The sequence below is a fragment of the Pteronotus mesoamericanus genome, unplaced genomic scaffold (assembly GCF_021234165.1).
Source record: "Pteronotus mesoamericanus isolate MK-2021 breed Mesoamerican mustached bat unplaced genomic scaffold, CSHL_Meso_final contig_73, whole genome shotgun sequence".
In the NCBI taxonomy this organism is placed as follows: domain Eukaryota; kingdom Metazoa; phylum Chordata; class Mammalia; order Chiroptera; family Mormoopidae; genus Pteronotus; species Pteronotus mesoamericanus.
Window position 1 is genome coordinate 21,386,809 of NW_026555245.1, and position 14,942 is coordinate 21,401,750.

Here is a 14,942-nt window from a genome sequence, read left to right on the forward strand (position 1 = left end):
GTTATTTACTATAGCCAAGATATGGAAGCAATCCATGTGCCCATTAATAGATGAGTAAATTAAAAAAGTCATGGTACATTTATACAATGGAATATTACTCAGCCATAAAAAGAAATCTTACCATATGTGATGGCATGGACGGAGTTAGAGAGTATTATGCTCAGTGAAATAAGTCAGAGAAAGACAAATCATATGATTTCACTCTACATAGAATCTAATGAACAAAACAAACAAAATTGAAACAGACTCATAAATACAGAGAGGAAATTGGTGGTTGCCAGAGGAGAGGGCAGTTGGAGGACGGGGTGACAGATGTGATAGGTGGGATTAAGAAGTAAAAATTGGTAATTACAAAATAGTCACAGGGATGTAAGTAAAGCAAAGGGAATACAGTCAATAATAATGTGATAACTATGTATGGTACCAGTTGGAGTACTGAAAATATTAAGGGGAACAATATGTAAACTATATGATTGACTAGCCACTAAGCTGTACACCTGAAACTAATAAAAAATAAAATTGAAAGAAAAAAAATGAATGGCCACTGGGGTAGGGGAAGAAGTGGGATGAGGGAGTGAGGGAGAAGAGCAGCACTGAAAAAGGGAGATGAATGGCCCTGCCCAATACAATTTTAAGAAAATTTAAAAAACAATATTTGCCCTCATATTCATCAGCCTGCAAGCTCTCTTTATTCCTTTGTTGCAGAATCAAGTTTCCATGTGGTATAATTTCCTGTCTGAAGAACTTTCTTTATTATTCTTTATAGTACAAGAGGGCTATTGATGTTTTCTCAGCTTTTGATTTTCTGAAAAAGTCTTTATTGTGGATGATATTTTATATAAAAGACTTGACTTTGAAGGATATTTTTATTTTTGAAGATATTTTATATAATTCCAAATTAATAGTTTTTAATGCACCTTGGGTATGGCTTTATTGACTCAGGGCTCATGATCTTGAATTTGTGGGTTGTTTAATATTTAGAAAAATTTCACTCATTTTTCAAAATTTTAAATGCCCCTTCTTATTCTGGGACTTCATTACACAGATTATACTGCCTGATAGTATCCCCCATGTCAGTGAGGCACAGGGTATTTTTTTTTCTCTTTGTGCTTCAGTTTAGATAGCTCACTTCATATGTTTCCCTCCTCTTAGGGATCACAGTTGTGACTATTATCCAATAATTGAATTCAGGTGTTTTGTCCAGTTCTCCGGTTGCTTATAGGGGAAGGGCAAATGTGGTCCAAGTTACTCCAAAGGGCCGGAAGCAGAAGCCTCAGCTTCATTTTTTAGGAAAGAATAATCAAACCAGACATGGTCATATCATCAAATTACCAGTCTTAGATGATAATTTGACTTCCAACTTTCGTGAGAAAGTAGAGTTAATCAGAGGAAGAAAGCTCTCACGTTTCCACTACCAAATCTACAAACCTACATGCATTTACTCTATTTTACCACCTTCCCTCTAGTTACAGTTTAGAAGTTTCCATGATCTATTAAAGAGTAATTTCTCTCTTGTGCTCTGGATCACATTCAAAATTTCACTCCTTTTATAACTCTCTCCCCCAAATCATCAAGTCTCTTTCACAATGGCTCAATCCATCAGCATACAAACATGGTTTAAGATCTCCCAAATAAAAATCAAGAATCCTCTCTTGACACCCACATGAAGTTTTCATCTTATTTTCCTCTCTTTCATGGCAAAACTTCTCAAAACAGTAGTCTACATTTACTGTCTCTTTACCAACCTCATAAGCTTTTCAACCTGATAGTCTGGAAGGCTGCCCTGTGAACTTACCCATCAGTTCACTGTGGCCAATTACAAATCAGTTCATGGTATTCCTGTTACTTAATTCTTCAGTAAATACATTCAACACAGTTGATCACTTTCTCCTACTTAAAACACACTTTTCTCTTGCTTTCATGAATCTCTACTGTCTCACTTCACTGACTGTCCTTTGTCTTTTCTTACTGACTCCTCTTCCTCAATCGAATCTCTAAATGTTAGATTGTCTCAGGTCCTGATCCTTTACTTGCTTCCTTTTTCTGACAATACTTCCTTAAGTTACCTTAACCATATCCATTATTTTAAATGACTACCTATGTGACATCTCTACTTGGATATCTAGTAGGCATCTCAAATTTAATGAGTCCAAAATGGAATTCTTGTAAACTCCCTCCTCCCCCATATAAGTAAATAGCTCAACCATCCATTTAGTTGCTCAAACCAAAACCTAAGAGACACACTTATCTTGTTTCCTTTTCTCACCTTTCCCATCCGATCCATCAGTAGCAGCAAGATACTTTCAGAAAATGAATGGTGAATAATCTAGTTTAGCTGCATTGGAAAATTATTATTGATAAATAGTGGGAGATAAATCTAGGTAAGGCAGTTTGAGACATGTTTTGGATGTCTTGGAATGACAGACAGGATCCTATTTTACAAAGGGGAGCAAATGGAGTTATCCTTCTTGAAAATAATTCTCCTGGAAAGTGATATTTTTTCAAGTGCTTAAGATATATTGATATGTTATTAATATTATAATTAAAGAATACTAGTTAAAGCAGTATGAAAGCAATGCAAGGAGATAGGTGGAAAAGGTGGTCAAATGATGGTGTCTTTAAAAATACTTTCTTCCTATTGTTCAATCAACAAGGCAGGCCCTACCTCAGACTGTCTTTTGATGTTAAAATCTGGCTCTGCTTCTGGTTACAGTCTGGGATGGTGAACTTTATACTGCAGGAAATGGGAAGAGTTGGAAAGTTTTGAGCAGAAGAGTGACATGACTACAACTGTTACGGGAATAACGACTTGACAGTGATGTTCAGGACTAATGGGAAAAGGTAGGAAGACTAATTAAATTATTACAATAGTATAGACATGAAATGAGAAGAGCGTGCAAAAGAAGAGACTGATGGAAACAGTGAGGAGGAAGAATGGAAAGAGTACAGGATATAAAAACAGGAATCAACGGTTTTTACTCAGGAGTTCTTAGCTCTGATGACAAGAGAACTGTGGTGTCATTATCATGACTAAGCACATTAGAAAGAGAGACTGTTTTGTGGAGAAAATACAGTGACTTCTGCCTAAAAGTTCTCAACTGACAGATGTGAACAATAGCTATATATAGCTATATAAAAAAGAAAAAAAATAGTCATATATGACTGTAATTCTTTGGGTCACTCACGATCATGCAAAATAATTTTGCAACCTTGGTTCTCGGTTTACACTTCCCAGGTTATTTACTTGACTCAAATTTATTAAATATCTATTTGCTAATATTATATGTATAACTGATACTGCTTCCATTCTACCTACCACTTATTTCCTCTACTGCAAATTCATCAGAAGTAACGTCTTTTTAGAGGCGTGCTGCTATTTAACGTTCTGTTGTTTTTCCTGAATATTTGCAAGTTACCTTTGTAATGCATTCTAAAGATACATCCTGCTCCCTTCTCAACTAAAAACCCCTTGAGGATTTGAATGTTTTTGTTTACTAACAGTGTTTAGCAGAGTGCCTTGTTCACTGTAGGCTCTCAGAAAAGATTTGTTAAAGGATTAAATAAGTAAAGTTTATAGTGTGTTTAAAACATAGGCTCATTTCCTCAAAAATAAGGTAGTTTCGTCCTCCTCACACAATGACTGGGCAAGTTCAGCAAGGGTCTCCAGCAGATTCTATCAGTGATGTGAGGACAAAAGCACAGGAGTCATTAAAAATAAAGGATTCAATTGCCTAGACTTAGGGTGGAAAAATTTCCATCCCATGTAGTCACCAGACATCTGGTCAGAAAATACTTTTAAGCCTTTTTTTTTTTGCAAGATTTTGTGGTTGTTGATTTTTTTAGCAAAAAAAAAAAAAAAAAAAAAAAGGACTTACTTCTCTGTATCTGCCTGTCAAGAGTAAGCCACATGGAGGAGCCTTAGAGCTGCGGACAGACAGCGGAATCAACTTTCACACATCTGAACGGGTGAGAAGCGTGGTGGAGGCTCGAGAGGGTGGGCTGGGCTCCCAAGGGCACCAGCACCAGAGAGATATTAAAATGGCCAGTTGGATCCCCCTGAAAAGAACAGGGTCTGAATCGTAAACAGGAACTCCTAGACTACAGCATCTGAAACCAGAAACACACACAGACAAAATGAAACCACGAAAAGCTCAGGGGCACTCTCTGCCAGAGACAGGCAGCTGGAGACGCAAAGAGACGTATAAAGGGCCAACGCAAAAACTTGCAGTGGCAGAATCTTCCTTGATCTCTGGGTAGAGGCGGCAGCAGAGTGGGCTGGTGCCTGAGGAAAGATTGGTGAGGAAAGCTTCGTGAAAAGAACTGAGACGGTGGCCAGCGGAGCCCCAGTGATAACTCACCTCCCACTCTGCAGCTACCATCTTGCTCAGGCATAAGTGAATCAATAAACCTGCCTTTTGTGCGCTCCGCATACAGCTTGCACACATGTGGGCTGGGGTGCTGAGTGCAGAGTGGTGGAAAGAAATAGAAGATTCCTGGACAAAGAGAACACAGAGCTGCCTAGAGACCTTTGAGGAGAGACTGGAGATAGAGGCGTTGGGGAAAGAACTGGAGGACCAGCTGGGGAGCCCTGGAGCTAACTCCTTCCCCACTCCGTAGTCTCCATTTTGCGCAGGCACGCCATGACCCCAAAGAGGCAGCAGTGGGAAAGGAAATAATAGCCCTGCCCTCAGGACAGTCTGGCCCGGACAGGAGTTGTGTGCTGGCCTTGGTGCTGAGTGCAGAGCTGCTTGCAGAGATAGTAGACCCCCGGCTAAAGGGGACACAGAGATGCCTAGAGACTCTTGAGGAGAGACTGGAGGCGGAGGCATTGGGGAGAGAACTAAGGGAGTAGCCGGAGGGGATCCCGGTGCTGACTCCTTCCCCAGTCCACATTCTCCATCTTGCTCAGGTGGACCACTCCTCTGAGTGACAGCAGCCTATAAGGACAAGATAGTCCCGCCATCAGGAGGCACTGCTCTGCCCTGTGGTGCCTAAGCATGACAGATGAGGACAGAGTGACCAGATTGACAATTGCAGGAGACAGACACAGACAGTAGATTCCTGGAGGGCTCAAACAAACGGCCCAAGGTCAGATGGGGTCAACAACTGACATCATCAGAGGCAGTCCCAGAAATAAAAGAAATGAAAAAATTAATAAATAGAAAGACTCACTTAGTACCATAGAAGTTTAATCCACAAAGTCAGGAAATCTAGACGGATCAATTGAAGCAGAAGCAAAAAAAAAAAAAAAAAAAAAAAAAAAGGCTCTCACAAATAATGGAAAGGAAAAGAAGTTCCCCTTAAATGAGGGGAAAGAAGGAATCCCCACAGAGAGACCTAAATGAAATAGAGACAAGTGAATTATCAGATATTGAATTCAAAACAATGGCTCTAAGGAAGCTGAGTGAACTCAGCCAGCTCAAAGCAAGGGAAAAAAGAAGAGTCTCACAAATAATAGGAAGACAAAAAAATACCCTCCAATTGAAGGGAAAGGAGGCATCCCCGGAAAGAGAACTAAAACAAATAAAGGCAAGTAAACTATCAGATATTGAGTTCCAAACAATGGTTCTAAGGAAGCTCAACGAGCTCAGTGAGCTTAGAGAAAATTACAAAAAACTACAGGAAAACTATGAGGAACTTACTGCAAACTATATCAGCATGAAAAAGGACACAGAAACTATCAATAAGACACAAGAAGAAATGAAGAATACAATTTCTGAATTGAAGAACACAGTAGAAGGACTCAAAAGCAGGCTAGATGAAGCAGAGGATCGAATCAGCGAGCTGGAGGACAAGGTAGAAAAAGCTCCCAGAAAGAGCAAGAAAATGAGAAAAGACTCAAAAAGAATGAAGAGGCATTGAGGGAAATGCAGGGCAACCTGAAACATAATAATATCTGCATAATAGGGATACCAGCAGGAGAAGAAGAGGACCAAGGGATAGAGAACCTCTTTGAAAAAGTAATGATGGAAAACTTTTCTAATTGGAGGAAGGAAAAAGTCACACAAGTCCAGGAAGCTCAGAGGGTCCCATTCAAGAGGAACCCAATGAGGCCCACTCCAAGACACATCATCATTGAAATGGCAAATATCAAAGACGAAGAAAGAATCCTAAAGGCAGCAAGGGAGAAACAGGTAATAACATACAAGGGAGCCCCGATACAGCTAGCAGCTCACTTCTCAACTGAACACTACAAGCCAGAAGGGAATGGCAAGAAATATTCCAAGTCATGAAAAGCCAGGGCCTACAACCAAGGCTGCTCTATCCAGCAAGGCTCTCGATTAAAACAGAAGGGGAAATAAGGAGTTTCCCAGACAGAAGAAGGCTAAAAGACTATGTCTCCACCAAACCAGCACTGCAAAATATGCTAAAGGGACTGCTTTAAGATGAAGAAAAAGTTTCTATGAATACTCAGTTCCTTTCAGATTTGCCAATACTTGATGTTACCAATATTTTTAATACTCATTAATATGATTGTGACAATGATGTTATTTTAATTGTTCCTTTATTGTTTGTTGAAACTAAACCTGTTTTAGTATATTTCTTGCCTATTTCTATTATTTTTTTTTTTTAAAAAAAGCTTTCAATGACTTTTTGGTATTCTTTATCCATTTATTGATTAAAGGTTTGTAGAACTTTTTTCCCTAAAAAAACAAAAAAACAAAAAACCTATTAACCGTTTTTTAGATGTTGCAAATACTTTCCTATTCTATTCCTTGTCCTTTAACTTTTTTTATATGTATAGTAGTATGTAGTTAAATGTTTAATGTAGTCATATTGTCAATATTTACTTTATACCTTCTGGGGTTGAATATTTTACTTCGGGTCATGGAAAATATTAGTTCTATTTTCTTCTAAAACTCCTTAGATTCTACATATTGATTTTTAACTCACCTGAATATTTCTTGTGTAATGTGTAATAGGGCTCTATATTTGTTTTATTTCAAGTAACAGCGGTCCATGCACCTTATTTGTTGAATAAACCTTATTTTACCCATTGATTTGAAATATCAATCATATGTTACAATGTTAGACATGTTTGTTTCTAGAATGCTAATTTTATTTCATTGATCTACTTGATTATTTCTGTGGTGTCATGTTGTTTTAACTGCTGAGACTTTGTAAAGAATTTAAATTTTTTAATATTTTATAATGAATTTTGACATTTAAAAAAATAAATAAAATCAATCTACATTTAAAAAAATAGAAGGAACTCCTACGTTTTGCAACAACATGGATGGAACTGGAGAATATTATGCTAAGTGAAATAAACCAGTCAGTAAAAGGCAAATACCATATGATCTCACCTGTAAGTGGAATCTATTACAAAATAAACCACAGGCATGGAAACATGGAACAGACTGAAAGTGACCAGAGGGAAAGGGGAAAGAGGACAATGGTGGAAAGAAGGGGAAGAGACTAAACAAAGAACATGTATGAATGACCCATGGACATGGACAACAGTGTGGGAATTGACTGAGGGAGAGGGGTGTGGGGAAGCCAGGGAGGTGGGTGGAGGAGGGCAAAGGAGGAAAAATTGAAAATAATAATAAAAATGTATTGTGTGATTTATATTAGGTGTAGCAACAGTATAAAATAAATGACAAAAAAGACAAGAGGGAGAATTGAAGTATACTGTTGAAGAGGTCTTAAAATGCATGTGAAGAGATATGGGTTGGAGCAAAAAGTTCATTCTTTTTTTTCCATATGATGGCTCTAGTAGCACTTAGTTGTCTTTAACTTGATTCAAAACAATTTTGTTATATTGTATTGTGACAGCTGTTATATCAGCATGCATTTTAAAAAGAACTCATCAAAATTGGTGAATTTTTTTGAAGCCATTTTAATACTAAAGATGGAAGAAAATAAGCAACATTTTTGGCATATTATGCTTTATTACTTCAAGAAGGTAAAAACACAACTGCAAAGCAAAAGAAAAAAAAAGATTTGTGCAGTGTATGGAGAAGGTGTTGTGACTGATCAAACGTGACAAAAGTGATTTGTGAAGTTTCATGCTGGAGACTTCTCTCTGAACGTTGCTCCGTGGTCAGGTAGACCAGTTGAAGTTGATAGCGATGAAATTGAGAACAATCAATGTTATGCAGGAAATAGCCAACATACTCAAAATATCCAAATCAAGCATTGAAAATTATTTGCACCAGCTTCATTATGTTAATTGCTTTGATGTTTGGGTTCCACATAAGTTAAGCAAAGAAAACCTTCTTGACCGTATTTCCACATGTGATACTCTACTTAAACATAAAGAAAACCTTCTGTTTTAAAAAAAAATGTGATGGGTGATGAAAAATGGATACTTTACAATAATGTGGAAGAGTAGAGATTGTGGGGGCAAGTGAAATGAACCACCACCAACCACACCAATGATTGGTCTTCATCCAAAGATGATGATGTTGTATATGTGGTAGGATTAAAAAGGAGGCCTCTATTATGAGCTCCTTCTGGAATCAAATGATCAATTCCAACAAGTATTTCTCCCAATTAGACCAACTGAAAGCAGCACTTGATGAAAAGCATCTGGAATTAGTCAACAGAAAATGCATTATCTTCCATCAGGATAACACAAGACCACGTTTCTTTGATGACCAGGCAAAAACTGTTACAGTTTGGCTGGGACGTTCTGAATCATCTGCAGAATTCATTCAGACATTGCACCTTCAGATTTCCATTTATTCCTGTGTTAACAAAATTCTCCTAATGGAAAAAAATTCAATTCCCTGGAAGACTACAAAAGGCACCTAGAACTATTCTTTGCCCAAAAGATAAAAAGTTTTGGGAAGGTCGAATTATGAAGTTGCCTGAAAGATGACAGAAGGTAGTGGAACAAAATAATGACTACATTGTTCAATAAAGTTATTGGTGAAAACGAAAAATGTGACATCTATTTTTTTCTTCAAAACTGAATGAACTGCAAACAAGCAATCATTTTGGAGTTTCCTCTTAAGATGAAACTCATTTACCATCCTTGCCCTAAACCAATTCAAAACCACTTTCTGAATCATTGTCAGGGGCTTTATCATTCAAGCCCACCCAAGAAAACAGAAACCAAGCCAGAATACAGTGTCACATTAATTATATCATTGCATTCCAAGCAAGGAAAGAATATCTTGGAGAGATTTCATAATCAAAAGAGATTAACTGAACTCGTTTTAAGTCCTCAGCAGAAACTGAAAAGATGTCTGACTAGTTACTGAGTTTTATAATAAAACTCAATGAATTAAAAGTGTACCTACTATTACAAGAGCAGTCGTTGATTAGTTATTTTTAAGTTGGTGGTATAGATGTATTGGCATACTGGAGTGAGCCTAATAGTCAAGGGCATCAATCTGGATATCATACAGAAAGAATGAAGAACACCCCCTTATCCATTTAAATATAGCCTGACAGAATTTCAACCGAAATGACAAGAACAGATAATCCTTAGATGTTTACATGGATCTTGCCATCTCTAGTAACATCTTCAAATATAAAAATTATGAAAAATAGGGGTCAACAAAGAAAAAACTAAGATTCCTTTATCAGCATAATATATTGTCAAATGCTTGCAAGTACATTCAGGTGTTCACAGCAGAGAACCTACAAGGACAACTACCAAAACTAAATAAATAAATAATAAAATAAACATATTAAGCTTTTATTAAGTTAGTATAATTCCTATGATGTTTAGTGTATTTCAGTCACAACTGATGCTCCTTTCTTTAAGTTTTTATAATCAATATATGGAAGGCATGCAACGATAAGTTCTTCTTTTGTACATCCTTTAAGGCAACACTTTTCTGAGTATCCTCTGCGTATTCTTTGAGGATGATTCCCCCTAATCAATTTCCTTAAGGTTTTAATTTTGTTTGTATTTTTCTTCTGATATTCTATAATCTCATGAACATATGAATCAATATCTTGCGATGAGGCAAATTCTCTTGTCTTATTAGGTAGCAAGTAGTCCTTTTTATATTGATGCTCAGGAGGTGACTGCATCTCCACATTGTTTATTGATTCTTTCTGAGAGGCAGAAGTAGAGACTGTTGAGAGATGAGAAAAAATTCTACTTTATTAAAATCTTCCTTTACCTGAAAATTTAATCAAAATACTGGAATACTAAAGTCAGTTAATTATTCAAAAGCAACATATATTTTTAACTAAAATGCTTGTGGGTACTATTTTCCTATGAAAAAGGCTTAGAAACCTTTGCACATGTTTACGCAAAAAGGATTTTTTGACATATTATTCACATGCCATAAAATTCAGCATTTTAAAGTATACAATTCTGTGATTTTTAAAGTATATTCACAAGATTGTGCAACCATCACCACTATGTAATTCCAGAACATTTCTATCACCCCCGAAAGAAACCCCATATCTGTCAGTAGTCTCTCCCTTTTCCCTCATCCTTCAGTTCCTGAAAACCACTAATCTACTTTCTATTTCTATGGATTTTGCTATTATGAAAATGAAATCATACTATATATGGCCTCTTGTGTCAGGCTTCTTTCATTTAGCAGAATGTTTTCAAAGTTTGTCTATGTTGTAGCATGTATACATACCGCATAATTTACTTATGTTTATTATCTATCTTCTCTATTCTGCAAGCTTCATGAGGACAGAAGCTTTTACTGCCTCCTGAGTGAAACTATATTCACCTATATATCCCTACTACCTAGCACATAATAGGTACTCAAATTTTGTTAAATTAATATATAGAGAGGAGTCTTACAGGGCCCAGTTTTGAAAATGATATCTAAAAAACAAACAAAAACCAAGAATAGATGAATTAAAACCAAAAATAGGGGAATATGGCCAATCTAACTGGAACAGATATTATAAATTATGAAAAGCTGGTGATGAAACATTGATGGTTTCACCTGGCACTAAGAGCTGGGAAGCACTATACTCAGCCAGATTTTAGAAATATGGTGTCAGCTTCATGAAGCCACATTTTGGGGTAGGTCTTGGAGACATGGACCATACCTTCAGGGTACCCAATTTCATATTCAAGATATGTATGAGTAGCTCTGGGGAAAAAAAAGCATTTTTGGTACCAATTTTTTTATAGTACCAAACTATATTTTCCTGTGTCAGATGTAAGTAGGTCATTAGATTAAAACAGTAGATGATTTCACTTACATGTGGAATCTAGAAAGCAAAATAAATAAGCAGAACAGAAGACTCGTAGATAGAACATTTGGACAGTTACCAGATGGAAGAGGGGTTGAGGAAAATAAGTGAAAAAGGTGACAGGATTAAGTAGTACCAAATGGTTGCTACGGAATAGTCATGGGAATATAAAGCACAGCATAGGGAATATAGTCAATAATATTGTAATAATTATATATTACAGAATGATACTAGGTTTATTGAGGTGATAGGTACTGGATTTACTGAGGTGATCACTTCATAAGTTATGTAAATGTCTAATTATAAGATTGTAAGCTGAAACTAATATTGCATATCAACTGTAATTTTAAAATAAAAAAATTGTTAATAACTGACTTGATCTAACACAGAAATGTGTCCTGCTGATACAAGCTAAATAAAAGTTAACCAACTTTGCAGCTACATTCATATGCAAAAGAGATGTCACAATTATATATTCTATATTGAAATTCTATATTGGAAACACATACCTGTATCTCTCTACAACTTCTAATTATTCACTAGAAACTAACAGATCAGATTAAATGTTATCTTCGCTTATAAACGTTTAAAAGATTTTAATTCAAATTCATATTGCCAACCTAAATCCATATTCCTTTCTTCCATATGGTTTAAAACTATTGTTTTATTGCCACAGAATGTTTCCACTTCAGCAAAATGTCCTTTACATAGTTCCCACAGTAACATGTTGAATGGGTACGACATTTCTGAAATATTGTCAGATATATTTTTATTTCCCATAAATCTTGTTTGATTGCAGCGCTCTCTTCATTGAATTAATTACACATCCCCCCAGGGAAGTATGAATGTTATCTGAAACAAAGGGGTCATTAATCAGCTCTGAGTTTTTAAAGTTAATTTTTTTAAAAAATAAATAGTCTCCATAGCAGACTTTGTCAAGAAAAGGATGTAAGCATGTCCTAAGGTGAGGATTAAAAAAAAAAATTCTTCCTAAAGACTGCTTAAATTCAATATATATTAAGCACATACAATATGCTAGGCCCTCTGCTAGGCATTTCAGATAAAAACACGCATAAGATAGTCCCTACACTATGGTATGGTTTTTAGGAGGCTGTAGTTATGGGAATAAAGCTCATATAGTTAGTAGAGCAGACCTAGTGCTTAGAAGGACCCTGAATTTTGTCTAATGCTCTATTGTTGCAGTTTTGAAATTCTCAATAATTTTATCTTCGAACTTCTAAGTGAAGTCTGATGGGACAATGGACCATGTGTAAGCAGGAGATTTGCACGAGAAAGAGGAAAAACAGCTATATATTTCAATAACTTCAATGGCCCTTTCCTGCTTTTTGAACAAGGGGCCTTGCATTTTCATTTTGCACTAAGTCGGGCCAATTATGTAGCCACTCCTGATGACAGTCAAATGGAACTGTGGTGAAGGGAGTAGCTACGGAAGGGTCAAAGACGACTTCACAGGGAAAATGATATATGTTAGCCTTTGAAGGACAAAATGGAATTTGCCAGGTTACAATAGTACTGAAGAAAGGGAAAGCTAGGGAAGAAGCAGCATTCTTACATAAATGTGTAGATTTACATATGTACATTAATTTCCTCTAAGTAAAAACAAAAACAAAAACCCTTCTTAGCGGTTTTGTATATCCACAATATACTGGTTTATAATTTAAAAAAAAAATTTCCTGTGTACTACACACTAAGTCCATTTCTTGGGGAGGCTCACCATCTGGCAGAGCAGATTCCGGGATAGGAAATAAACAGAGATAAACACGCCTTTGATTTAGATTTTTACCTGCGCTTGTGCCTTTTCCCCAGACCCGGGCAGTGGTTTGGGAGCTTTTCAACCGGTCAGGGATGAAGCTTTCACTTTTCTTCGACGTCTGGGGAATCAGCTGTGTTTTGAAGGGGGTATTCTCCTCAAAGTGGCTCCAGTCAGCATCGCCACAGAGCTTTACTATTCTTTCCAGCAGGTGCCTCCCGCACAGCTTCCTGGCTCTGCTTCCGGAGCTTTGCTCATCAGAGAGCCGAAGCGGAAGGAGCCAGAGCCCCAACAGACCGAAGCAAAGGAGCCGCGGCATCCCTGAGCCCCCAAGCCCGGTCTGCCGCGCTCGCTAACGGCCGCACGCCCCCGCGGTGGCGCTCGCGCCGGCGCCGACCCGCGCCGCCCGCACACCCGTCGGTCTTCCAAGCGCATGCGGAACTCGTGCGAATGCCAGGACCTGGTGGTGCGAGGTGGTGGTCGGGCCTCACTTCCTCAGAGAAACCGCTTATTTTCTTCTTGGTGTTTATCTCAGTAGGTTTGTTCACATTCGTGTGCTTGCTTGAGAAGTACTTTTCCCAAATCCCCAAACTTCTTGGAAGTAGTGCCTGTGTCTGCTCTCGCTTCTCCTTGTTCCTCAGGGCCCGACTCGTACCTGGCAATGAAATATGTTGAAACGTGTGTGCTAGAAAATGCATATGTGTATTTTAAAGTCAGATTCAAAGTTTCTTCAGAAAATTTCTACCAGTTCTGCAGGGAGAAAGGGGCGTAAAGTGCGTGGGGTGAAAATCTGGTTCTTTTTGTTACAGATTATAAAGGATTGTCTATTGCCAAATTGTAACTAGCGTGTGACAGGGACCTGTAGAGGATTTGCCATCTAAGAGTAACAGAATTTTGCTAAATTAGGAGGGAAGGGACAGGGAAGTGCAGCGCAATCCCTATGGGTCCTTTTGCCACTTTAAATGAAACTTTATCTGTGTGTTGGCTGTGAAGGAGGTACTGCCAACCACAAGGGGCAGCCAGGAACTGTCTCAGAATAGATTTAAGGATGCCATAGCTTCAGAGAGCTGCCTGCAGCTGTCAGTAATAATCACCGTTTACATTTTATTTTTCTGCCCTCTGGCTGTGTCTTTTTCTACATTTTCTCTTCTCCCAGCTTTGCCCTGCTTTCCAGTGGCATCCATGAGTGTGGTTAAATTAACTGGCAGGCAGATATTTATTTGATGTGATGTGATTAGCACCACTTCATTGCCTTCCTGGAAAAACAACTAATGTCCAAACTACAGTGGGCTTTGAGTCCTAGTCAGAACTTTATCCGTGAACCCTGTGAGAAAGGAAAATATTTGTTATACTGAGAAGATTAAAAAAAAAAAACTCTCAAGCAATATGTGTTAGAAACTAGCAAATTTAATTTGTATTCTCATTCTCTTTGCACTTACTATATCCTTGCCCTTTGTATTTCTTCATGCTATTCATTACAAACTGACACACTCTATGTTTTACTTCTCTGTATGTGTACTATTTGCCTGCTCTTACCAGAATGTGAACTCCATGCGAGCAGTGACTTTATTATGTTTACCTTGATATCATCTGTCTTGAACAGTGCCTGGCACATCGTTGGTTCTCAGCAATAATTTAATGTTAATAATTATAATTAATGATATTAATAAATAAATGAAATATTAATATAAACAACCTATAATATTTGATGAATGAAAGAATAAATGATTAAACTCCCTAAGAATTGGCTATGTGTTCCTTTATACTTTATTTTATACTTCTCATAATTATAGTTCTTTGTTGCACTGTGGCGAATTTTGAAAAAATCATGTAATCATCTCTTCTCTATTAGTTGTAAGCTCGTTAAAGAGTAAAACAATTTTTAAAAGTTTTTTATTTATTGATTTTAGAGAGAGAAGGAGAGAGAGGGAGAGACAAACAGACATTGATTTATTTTCCACTTATTGATGCATTCATTGGTTGAGTCTTATATGTGTCCTGACCAGAAATTGAACCTACAGCATTGGTGTATTGGGATGAT

General features: G+C 37.3%; 1 protein-coding gene across 1 annotated transcript; it reads right to left on the bottom strand.

The window, feature by feature from the left end:
• Positions 1-9,401: 9,401 nt before the first annotated feature.
• On the bottom strand, positions 9,402-13,335 carry INSL6 (insulin like 6). Its single transcript, XM_054583278.1, has 2 exons — positions 12,935-13,335; positions 9,402-10,037 (listed from the first exon to the last, which is right to left on the bottom strand). Exons 1-2 carry the CDS (start codon positions 13,218-13,220, stop codon positions 9,682-9,684), a joined length of 642 nt encoding a protein of 213 aa, XP_054439253.1. The 5' UTR covers positions 13,221-13,335; the 3' UTR covers positions 9,402-9,681.
• Between the last annotated feature and the right edge of the window lie 1,607 nt (positions 13,336-14,942).